Genomic DNA, 12,204 nt, shown 5'->3' with positions numbered 1-12,204 from the left:
CAGCCCCCTGCCCCCCTTGCCTCCGCAGCTCCACTCCTGCCCCCCCCCCGCTCCGGCTCGCCCCCAGTACCCTGCAGGCCCCGCCGACTGCCCTCCCCACGATCACAGGGGCCGGCTTCCGGGCACGGCAGCCCCTTACCCGCGGGAGCAGCGGGGCCCAGAGCGCGGCCCACAGCAGCCAGGCGCGCCTCATCCCGCTCATCCTCCTCCTCCTCCTCCGCCCGCCCGGGCAACAGCAGCAGCAGCAGCAGCCGGCACCGCTTCGCCGCCACCCGCGGCCTTCCCGGACCCGCCGCCAGCTGAGCTCGCGCCACTTCCTCTTCAGCCGGCGCGGGGAGGGGCTGCCGCTGCCAGCGCGTGACAGCCCTTCCCCCCGCTTCCGGGAGCGCTGGGCGGCCGCCCCCTGCTGGGCCGCTTCCGCCCGGCAGCCAGCCAGCCAGCCCTCGCCCGGCTCTGAGCGCCGAGCGCGCCCCTCCCCGTAGCGCCGGGCTGCCCTGAGCATGCCTTGCCCAGCCGGGGAGCGAGGCCTCGCACGGTCCGAGCCCTGCTGTGCCCCCCAATCCTGGGCAAGCCTTTTAGGCGGCGAGGGTGGGGATGACGGGGGAGGTCTTTGGTGAACCAGGAAAGAAGGGCAGGACTGTTGTCTCTGTTGCCCTCCAGCAGAGGGTTTGGCTGCTGCATTGCATGCCTAAGGCCCTGGAGAAGACCAGCCCCCCCCCCCCCATCCTGCTTGCTGCTGCCAAGGTGGCCCCTAGCTAGGCCCTAAAACGAGGCCCTCCCCCAATTGAGTCCCCCCCCCCCCCCGACAACTGCAGCACCCCTCTGGAGTGTTGCTGCTGCAACGTTAAACAAGGAGCCGGTGCAACATGCAAAGGGCTTGTGTGATGGCTTCAGTTTATGTTGCTGAGCTTGCAGGTGGCCTTCACTGCCCCCCCCTCTCCCCAAACGTGTCTGCACTCAGGCTGCGCTCCTTTCTGTATTGCCGTCCACACTTTGCTCCCTTCTGGAGGCTCCTTTACTGCTGCCTCTATACTCTGCTCCTGTAACTAGGGAAATAGTTGATATGCCTCCCACTTAGGGGACCAGATAGCAAATGTGAAAAGTCAGTACAGGGGGTTTGGGGTAATAGCCTATATAAGAAAAAGACCCAAAAAATCGGGACTGTCCCTATAAAATCGGACATCTGGTCACTCTACTCCCACTCCACACCATAGCTCTGTCTCCCACTGATGCTTTTCTTAAAGTCCCAGCAGTCAAGTAAGAACATGACATTCTCAGCTTTTGTTTTTTAAAGTTTGTAACTCTATATCCCTACAAGGATAATAGCATATTCTAATGGTTTCTTCATGGGAGACTGATTTCTGTGTTTACTCCTTTTCCTGCCAAGGACAGAGCAGAAAGGGAAAGAGAAACTCTTTTCAAAGACTTTGGTCAGCAAGGGTTGATGTACAATCCCACCGAAACTCAAACGGGCTGTGAAAGAGGCAGGGGTACTGGAACAATTTGTTTAGTGGGGATGCCGAGAGCCATTGAACCAAACTAAACCCCATATATCATGGAAACCACTTCAAGCTAGGGGTGCACCAACACTCCTAGTTCCAGCACCTGTGGAAAGAGGGGAGGGGAAATAGTGAAACAACTGGTAAAAGGGGATTAAATTACACTCAGCACAGCTGGAGAGGGGGAAATGGCTAGAGTTGTGAGGGTAGAGCACTTAGAGTGAAGTCAATCAGTCCTTTGGTTCTTTGATGAAAATTGCTTTGACACTAGCCACTGGAGTGAGCCCACCAACTCTTTACATAGAGCTTTGTATCAGGGTTGGGATGGTTCCAGAGGAACACAACTTTGGACACTGGTTTCCATCTCCAACTGCATATGAAATAGTGACCTAAAAATGACAAAAAGAAAAGGAGTATTTGTGGCACCTTAGAGACTAACAAATTTATTAGAGCATAAGCTTTCGTGAGCTACAGCTCACTTCATCGGATGCATCCGATGAAGTGAGCTGTAGCTCACGAAAGCTTATGCTCTAATAAATTTGTTAGTCTCTAAGGTGCCACAAATACTCCTTTTCTTTTTGCGAATACAGACTAACACGGCTGCTACTCTGAAACCTAAAAATGACAAACTCTGTTACCAATAGTCCAGGCCATCAAGTCCCTGATGTATATCTCAGTGTGTGCTGCCTTTTCTTTGTGTCACCTGACAACTTCTGGATAATAAACTAGTAGCCTGTCTGTTATTCATTTTTAATAGAACTGCTCTGAAACTCTTATTTATTCTTTATACATCACTATGGTTATATGGAGCTAATCAAAACTGAAAACAAAAAGCCCAATCCTATAAGATGCTCAGCCCCTGCCAAAGTGGGAGTCAAGATACTTAGCACCTCTCAGCATCAGGCCCAAGATCCCTACAGTCTTTTCTGATGAGCATATATGACTTCATGAACCGCATTTGAAAAGAGTTTAATCATATGGTAATGGGAATGATGACTGATGAAGGCAGAGATTTCTTTTATAGCAACAACACTGAAAAAAAAACCAGGGAAGACCAGTGATACTATTAGCCTGTATATTGGTTTCAAGAAGATGAAGTAACTGGGGAACAAACTCAAAAATTTATATAACTACTGTATTCATGAACAAACAATGGTTATTAGTTGTTTTATGGGGGAGGGGAGAAAGGGAAGAGAGCTTGTATACATGTGATTTCCCCCTCGTTGCATATGGTGGATTTAAAAACCAAATACAAATAAAAATGTAGCATCCAGAGGCAATTCCCCACTCTATTATTGCAAGTTTACAGTAAATCACATTTTGGCCCTAGGAACTTGAATCATCTTGAAATGTAATTCCATAAATAATTACTATTTTGATCTACAGAAGGTATTTTTACTTTGACTATGCCAAACAGAATTTTTTCAAAACTTTGTTCATGTGTCAGCAAAAGAGAGACTACAAGTGGTCCAGTGTCCCATTTTAGCATGCTTAAACAGTGAAAAGTAATGAGGCACTAGGACAGACTGACAATATCCTGAGCAAACCTTGTGGAATTAAAATAAACTGTATTGAATTAGGGTTAATCCTGTTGGGGTACTTTGTATTCAAAATGCAATTGTGCAGGTGGTGTTGTGATATTATATGTACCTTCTCTAGTAGGGAGTGGGCTGCTAATGAAGTTCCTCCATTATCTGCCTTTGAAATCATTTCCCCTGGAAAAATATGGATGTACAACTTGTTCAAACTGGGATTTTCTAGAGATCATGTATTTCTAAAAGTTATTCTCTAGGAATTTGGGGAAGTTCTGTGGCCTGTTTTATACATGAGATTAGATGATCACAATGGAACCTTCTGGCCTTGGAATCTATGAATTTCTTTTGTTGAAGAATCTGGGTGGTTTCCATTCACATGTTTTTGCTGGTATTTTGTAATGCTGAGTTTCTTGCAAATGTCAACTTCAACAAGGGAGATATTTTCAGGTAGCAAAACCCACTCCTGTTAATTATGAGTACATTTCAGATCAGGTTCTGGCCTTAGTTACAGCAGTGTAAACCTAGAGTAACCCTACTAATTTCATTTTAAATCAGTGGGACTATTCCCATTCACACAACTGTAATTGAGATCAGAATTTCTGTCCCTCTCTCTAGATAAGTAGAAAGATGATCCCCTTTATGTTGGCAGTGGCAGTAGGTTAATATTTTTTAAGTCAGCCACCTGGATTGGTACAGAAAAGCCATCTCAGAATTAAAGTAGAGCCCACATATTCTTAATAAATTATTGATTATGTATGTAAATGAAGACAGTCCAGCATTGCCTCACTTAGAGGAAAGTATGTTATTATTTTAACATAATATGTGGAAATTAGCATTGAAGGGCATAATTTCAGTGGGAACTTTGCTTGAATAAGGAGTGGGCCTTTAGTGATTTTAACATTAGTCAATGTGAAAAAAAAAATATCTAGAAAAGCTTCTTGCTTACATTTTCATTAAAATTATTTTAAAATACAATAGCCAAACCCTCTAATAATTAGAATATTTGGAATACAGGTTTGAAGCCTGTAATTACTGTGACATTTCAGATAGGTGACTAGGAACACACAGCTGGCTGCTGTGTACATAGACCACTGCCTTCTACTAGACAAAATTTGAGCTACAAGGTGGGTGAGGTAATATCTTTTATAGGACCAATTTCTGTTCATGAAAGAGATACACTTTCCAGTCTTTCAGGTCTGGGAAACTTCAGACTGTCACAGCTAAATACAAGGTGGAACAGATTTGAGCAAAGTTCAGTTTGTTAAGGTTAGAAAGCATTTTATCTTTATTTTTCATTTCTGACTTTAATACCTCATTACTTGTACTCACTTAAAACTCTCTCTCCGTTATTAAATAAACTTGTTTTGTTCTTGAATCAAAAGTAATCCAATGTTGTGAATTGTTTCAGTAATTTCATTTAAGGTTTCAAGCCATTGAGTATTGAGCCCCTTAAAGGGACAACAGACCTAGTATATCTGGACTGTTCAGGAGAGGGCTGGACAGTGCAAAACATATGGTTTTTGGGGAAAATCCAGGAGTGAGAATGTGTTGGGGTCACCCTGCAAATAGTAACAAAAGATGCTGGAAGCCAGAGCGTGGCTGGTATTTGCTGACACGCTGCTGGGGTCAGAACTGCTAGACCAGGGCTGTGGCTTTACACAGTCACTCAGGGTGTGATCTGCATGCTGGTAGGCCGATTATGAGTGACCCAAGTTGGAAGTTACAACAGTGAAGCACTGTGAGGCACCCAAGGTTGCAGAATTGGGGAGCTAGTCGCCAGCAGATGTCAGGCTAACAGCTACAGGAGATTCTGCCTTAGCTGAAGTAGGAGGGACTTACACTTTTGGAGCAGATTTATAGCCTTTTGGTCACTTGTTTGCAGTGACCATGGTGTACAACATGAACAACAGCCATGAAGTAGCCGCTATAGTAATTCCAATAAAATAATAATAATAATACAGGGCCAGATATGTTACAGTATTCATTAATGTCTTCAGGGCTGGATTAAGATAATACAGGACTCAAGGCACACCATGGCATGAGGCCCCTCATGGCTCTGTCCATGTAGCCCTGTCTCTGGGCTATGGTCCCACCCCTGACTTGGGAGTGGCAGTAGCAATAGGTCCCTAACCCTAGGCTGCACTTCCCTGGGGGAGCAGCAGCAGGTGTCCCCCTCTCTCCTTGAGAGTAGCTGGGTACCTTCTGTCCCTCAGAGAGCAACAGGGATGTACCTCCCAGTATTTTACACTCTCAACTCTTCTTGGATGGGTCAGTCTAGCCCACTGCACACCTTTTCCCTTATTAGACCACTACTGGCGGAGGGCCCCAAGTGCAGTAGACCTTGGAATTAATACCACATTGAGATTCATGGGGCAATTCATACTTCTTAAAGGCATCACTTCAAGTTCTCTGCAGACTTAGGTAGATGTCACTGCATCAGTTACATTCAGATTAGGTTTTGTTTTGAAATAAATTAAATGGCTGGAAACTATGGAGCAACAGAAGGATACAAGTTGTGGCAGTGGGTCTGTAACTAAGGAGCCCCTTGGTCAAATGACCCCAAATCTGGGTCACTAGTGCTACCCTGTCACCCTATGAGGGACCCCAAACTTCAAAGCAATCTGATTAACGGTTCGGATTTTAGAGCATTTCCAAGCGTTGAGCTTCAGAGCATACTAAATGGCTGGGATGGAAACATTCTAACTGTTTTTCTGTGTTGGCACACGTACAGTGTAAAAATGTACTTTTTCTTAAATATTGTTCTCACTTTGGGTCTCTCAAAAATTTAGTGGGATTCATGCACTACCGTGGGAAAAACTCTTAATACCGTTTTAATCCACTAATAATGAATAGTTTGATCTCTAACCCTGGGTATAAATAACCAATCAACCAACCTCACCTAGAAGCTTTTTTTTTTTTTTTTTTTAAAATGGCTATTTTTTTCCACAGGTCATATCTCCAGAACCCCACACTCAAATTTTTCCAAATTTGGATCACTAACCCTATTCTGACCCTCCAGAGGCATACTAAATTTCAAACAAATCCAACTAAGCATATCAATTTTTAGAGGATTTAGAATAGTCAACCTTTTAACAGATGTCTTGATACAGCTTTAATTATGGCAGTGCTGACGTGCTGCTATAATGAAAGCTAAGATTCTGAACATTAAACTTAACCAATTACCATATTCTCCTATGCCCAGTCATTGACCTGCAGCAGTAGTACAGTAATACCATAAAAAGGAAGCCAGTTCCTGTGTTAGAGATTATCCTATGATAGGATATGCTGACTCATTAAAAACACAGCATAGCACTATGCAAGTGTTATTAAATGCTTACATGAGATATCTGATAACACTTTGAAAAAGAAAATAGTATTGGAATCTGGATTTTTGATAACCTGCCATATTAGACTTTAGAGTAGCAGCCGTGTTAGTCTGTATTCGCAAAAAGAAAAGGAGTACTTGTGGCACCTTAAAGACTAACAAATTTATTAGAGCATAAGCTTTCGTGAGCTACAGCTCACTTCATCGGATGCATTTGGTGGAAAAAACAGAGGAGAGATTTATATACACACACACACAGAGAACATGAAACAATGGGTTTATCATACACACTGTAAGGAGAGTGATCACTTAAGATAAGCCATCACCAACAGCAGGGGGGGGAAGGAGGAAAACCTTTCATGGTGACAAGCAAGGTAGGCTAATTCCAGCAGTTAACAAGAATATCAGAGGAACAGTGGGGGGTGGGGTGGGAGGGAGAAATACCATGGGGAAATAGTTTTACTTTGTGTAATGACTCATCCATTCCCAGTCTCTATTCAAGCCTAAGTTAATTGTATCCAGTTTGCAAATTAATTCCAATTCAGCAGTCTCTCGTTGGAGTCTGTTTTTGAAGCTTTTTGTTGAAGTATAGCCACTCTTAGGTCTGTGATCGAGTGACCAGAGAGATTGAAGTGTTCTCCAACTGGTTTTTGAATGTTATAATTCTTGACGTCTGATTTGTGTCCATTCATTCTTTTACGTAGAGACTGTCCAGTTTGGCCAATGTACATGGCAGAGGGGCATTGCTGGCACATGATGGCATATATCACATTGGTAGATGCGCAGGTGAACGAGCCTTTGATAGTGTGGCTGATGTGATTAGGCCCTATGATGGTATCCCCTGAATAGATATGTGGACAGAGTTGGCAACGGGCTTTGTTGCAAGGATAGGTTCCTGGGTTAGTGGTTCTGTTGTGTGGTGTGTGGTTGCTGGTGAGTATTTGCTTCAGATTGGGGGGCTGTCTGTAAGCAAGGACTGGTCTGTCTCCCAAGATCTGAGAGAGCGATGGCTCGTCCTTCAGGATAGGTTGTAGATCCTTGATGATGCGTTGGAGGGGTTTTAGTTGGGGGCTGAAGAAAACAACAGAACGCCACTAGCCATCACCTTCAGCCCCCAACTAAAACCCCTCCAACGCATCATCAAGGATCTACAACCTATCCTGAAGGACGAGCCATCGCTCTCTCAGATCTTGGGAGACAGACCAGTCCTTGCTTACAGACAGCCCCCCAATCTGAAGCAAATACTCACCAGCAACCACACACCACACAACAGAACCACTAACCCAGGAACCTATCCTTGCAACAAAGCCCGTTGCCAACTCTGTCCACATATCTATTCAGGGGATACCATCATAGGGCCTAATCACATCAGCCACACTATCAAAGGCTCGTTCACCTGCGCATCTACCAATGTGATATATGCCATCATGTGCCAGCAATGCCCCTCTGCCATGTACATTGGCCAAACTGGACAGTCTCTACGTAAAAGAATGAATGGACACAAATCAGACGTCAAGAATTATAACATTCAAAAACCAGTTGGAGAACACTTCAATCTCTCTGGTCACTCGATCACAGACCTAAGAGTGGCTATACTTCAACAAAAAAGCTTCAAAAACAGACTCCAACGAGAGACTGCTGAATTGGAATTAATTTGCAAACTGGATACAATTAACTTAGGCTTGAATAGAGACTGGGAATGGATGAGTCATTACACAAAGTAAAACTATTTCCCCATGGTATTTCTCCCTCCCACCCCACCCCCCACTGTTCCTCTGATATTCTTGTTAACTGCTGGAATTAGCCTACCTTGCTTGTCACCATGAAAGGTTTTCCTCCTTCCCCCCCCTGCTGTTGGTGATGGCTTATCTTAAGTGATCACTCTCCTTACAGTGTGTATGATAAACCCATTGTTTCATGTTCTCTGTGTGTGTGTGTATATAAATCTCTCCTCTGTTTTTTCCACCAAATGCATCCGATGAAGTGAGCTGTAGCTCACGAAAGCTTATGCTCTAATAAATTTGTTAGTCTTTAAGGTGCCACAAGTACTCCTTTTCTTTTTGCATATTAGACTTTATATGCAATGATACCTTTGCTTTGCTCTCTACTATATCTAGTTCTTACATCTACAGTATAAAACATAGAAACTATTCAAAACAGCTACCTCTGATTCATTTGAAGAAATCTATAGGACTCCAGCACTGTTACATATGTAGGGCCTGATCCTCTTCTCCCTTACACATTGTGTTATTCCTTAAGCCCGTGAAGAGGGAGTATAAAATGCTACGGTCAAGGTTCCTTCCCCACTCTGAACTCTAGGGTACAGATGTGGGGACCTGCATGAAAAACCCCCTAAGCTTATTTTTACCAGCTGAGGTCAAAACTTCCCCAAGGTACAAACTATTTTACCTTTTGCCCTTGGACTTTATTGCTGCCACCACTAAGCGTCTAACAAATATATAACAGAGAAAGGGCCCGCTTGGAAACATCTTTCCATCCAAAATCCTCCCAAACCCTACACCCCCTTTTCTGGAGAAGGCTTGATAAAAATCCTCACCAATCTGCATAGGTGAACACAGACCCAATCCCTTGGATCTTAAGAACAATGAAAAAGCAATCAAGTTCTTAAAAGAAGAATTTTAATTGAAGAAAAAAAGTAAAAGAATTACCTCTGTAAAATCAAGATGGTAAGTACCTTACAGGGTAATCAGATTCAAAACATAGATAATCTCTCTAGGCAAAACCTTAAGTTACAAAAAGACACAAAAACAGGAATATACATTCCATTTAGCACAGCTTATTTTATCAGCCATTTAAACAAAACAGAATCTAACACATATCTAGCTAGATTACTTACTAAGTTCTAAGACTCCATTCCTTTTCTGTTCACAGCAAAAGCATCACTAAGACAGAGAGAACCTTTGTCCCCCTCCCCCCCCCAGCTTTGAAAGTATCTTGTCTCCTCATTGGTCATTTTGGTCAGGTGCCAGGGAGGTTATCCTAGCTTCTTAACCCTTTACAGGTGAAAGGGTTTTTTCTCTGGCCAGGAGGGATTTAAAGGTGTTTACCCTTCCCTTTATATTTATGACAGCTACCAAGTCAGATTTTGTACAGATGTGACTATTCCAGGTACAAAGGAGCGAAAAAATGAGGCCCTTTACATCTAGGCTTGTGGTCGACCATATTTCACCTAGGCAAATTTTAAAAGAACTTGAAGTGTGTGGATGAGGAGACCCAGGGGAGATGAGGACTAAAGGAAGGAAAAAGATTGCTCTTTAGAGATTGCAGAGATTTGATTTCTTACAACATAATGGGGACAGAAGGATGCAGGAGCAATCAGAGACTTAGCAGGAGTATCCTCTTTCATATACTTGAGGATCTCCAGTATGGCCTGCATGGACACATGGAGAGTGGCAGCTTCAGAAATCAGCAAGGATTCCTTATACAACTTTACCAGGGATTTGTGGCCCTAGGATCGCCATCCCCCAGGGAGAAAGAATCTCAGTTTCCACAGGACTTTGGAGCAGATGGGAACCACTAACAAGCCAACTATTCTGAGGAGGTGAACTGGAGAACAGACACCTCATCCTGGACTGAGAAGGAGACTAGGACAGGGATATTGTGGTGTATAGGACTGAGGACCTCACTTGGGACCCTTCACCTGCCAGGCAACAGATTCTAAGAGTTTGCCCCATCTGCATCCAGAGATGATGCCTAATCAACTATGGGACCTTGGCTTCTGACAGCCATAGGACTAGTTGAGAATGTGGTTGCCTCTAAGGCCTGCCCTCCCAAGTTTATGGAGGTTAGAGTTCAGGAAGGGCTCTAGTATCTGTGGCCCATTCCTAAACATCAGGTAGTGAGAAACACAGGTTAGTACCCTCCACTATATTGTGCCAGCTAGCTGGCTTGTCCTTTTGGTGTAAGCTAGCAGGGTTCCCAGACCCATATAGAGATTTCATTGTGCAGAAGCTCTTGGAGGGATGGTCCAGACAGACACAGGAGAGATGACAGGAACCCCATAACCAGAGAAATTCTTGCAGGGTTATTAAATGCTCTGCCCAGAATGTAGGGCAGAGGCCATTTCATTAAGGCAGCATTTGTTTTGGCCTTCTTTGGTACTTTCATGGTAAGTGAGCTGGTGCCTCTGGCAGGGATGGATTAACCTTTTGTGGGCCCAGCCCCAATATATTTGTGGGCCCCCATGGAGGCAATGGAGCATGGTATGGGGATGTCAGTCCCTGGAGCAAGAGGACAGACAGGGGCAATGGGGCATGGCATGGCAGGGGTGGCCATGCTCTGCCCAGCCCAGTGCAAGGGTACTATTTACAAACCAGCAGTTGCCAGATGCACAGTGGCCTGCCCAGCCCTGTGCTGCCAGCGTGCCCCTTCCCCTCAGGGGCAGGCCTATGCCATGCCACACAGCCTCTCCCCCCCCAACACCCCCTCAATTCCCTATGGCCAGAGCCCCTCAGGACCCACTATTCCCAGTGCCCCCCTGAACTCTCTGCACAAATGCACAGCACCCTGCGCAACACCACCCCTGCCTGCACCCCCACCACAATTGCACATCACCCCCCACAGAACCCCTACTCCCTAGGACAATACATACATCTTCCCCACTCCCTCACAGCCCAGCATCCCCCCCCACAGACTCACTTGTTGCCTCCCAGCCACACTAACTGGCCCTGCTGGGAGGCAACTCTGTCTGCTGGGCTGAGCTAACAGTGAAGTCAGGCTGGTCCTGGGGCCGGGAATCAGTCTGACCCCTTGGGAGTGGCACGAGCAGCCAGGCCAGGGCCTGCCACAGCTGGGCTCCTTTAGGACCTATTTTATTGGAAGGGCCCAGCCAAGCCCCCAACACCTGGTTGAGACTGGCCAGGCTTCTGCATCAGTCCCAGGCAGTTCAGCTCTGGGGAGACAAGCAGGGTCCACAGGTGGCAGCAAGCAGAGACTGCCCAGAGCTGGAGGTGCACTGGGGTCTGGCTAGGGGGCACAGAGGAGCCAAAGTTGCCCAGTTGGATCTTGTGCTTATGAGAAGCACTTGAAACCTTTTTGGACTGGAGTTTCCCCTGCCCCCCCTCTTGGCCTGTGTCATACTCCCCCTCATTATATGAGGGGGAAGAGGTTTCACAAGTGAAGTGAGTCAGTGTGGTAAACCAAGGAGGGTCTACCCTGACTGCGTGGCTTACAGTAGAAACCCTGTATCCTGCATTGGAACCAAATAAATGCCTGGTACATGAAAGCTGGGGGGGGGGTAGCGTAGTGCCCCTCCCCAGCTATAATTAATAAAGTTGAAGCCTGCTGTTTAAGCCTATCCTTGTCAACTATTTGGCTGCTTGTGCTGATCACACAGAAGGGGGGGTGTAGTGAGAGCTATGGATAAGTAGCAAAGGGGACAGGATTACAGAAGAGCTCATCTTACAGCCTCTCAGACTAGTAGTATTGAATCAATGCATTATTCTGTTTTCATCCATCAGCATCTCATGTTAAAACTTGTCTTCAAGAAAGTGAAGGCTCTTAAAGCTGTACAATTTTCATACCACAAAAGCAAAGTTGACTAGTTGACCATTTAGACAGCATGAATCTGCCAGTAGAGCTAGCCACCTCCCACTGTTGGCTCCATCTCCTCTACTCATGACACTTTCACTACATTGACTAGAGGGAATGAATGTTACCCTGCTAGCTTGTCCAGAAAGTGTGGATTCCCTCAAGACTAGGTCTTAAATTCAGTTGGAGTAGAGCTGTAGTAAATATTTTCAAAGCCCCTGGAGTTTTTAATAGAATGGGGGTGGGGAGAGGGGAATGAACCCTTGCTCAGTCCCATAAAATCAGTAGAGATTAA

At 45.4% G+C, this 12,204-nt stretch overlaps 1 protein-coding gene across 4 annotated transcripts in view; it reads right to left on the bottom strand.

Annotated features, from left to right (window-relative positions):
• The window catches only part of SPPL2A (signal peptide peptidase like 2A), a 48,900-nt gene extending 48,366 nt beyond the window's left edge, over positions 1-534 (bottom strand). For all 4 annotated transcript variants that reach the window (XM_038419655.2, XM_038419654.2, XM_038419658.2 and 1 more), the window contains exon 1: positions 140-534. In XM_038419655.2, coding sequence (XP_038275583.2) covers positions 140-502 — 363 coding nt within the window. In that variant the 5' untranslated portion in view covers positions 503-534. The remainder of the gene's footprint in view (positions 1-139) is intronic.
• Between the last annotated feature and the right edge of the window lie 11,670 nt (positions 535-12,204).

Source organism: Dermochelys coriacea, chromosome 10 (assembly GCF_009764565.3).
Source record: "Dermochelys coriacea isolate rDerCor1 chromosome 10, rDerCor1.pri.v4, whole genome shotgun sequence".
In the NCBI taxonomy this organism is placed as follows: domain Eukaryota; kingdom Metazoa; phylum Chordata; order Testudines; family Dermochelyidae; genus Dermochelys; species Dermochelys coriacea.
This window is presented reverse-complemented; position numbering and strand designations above follow the sequence as displayed.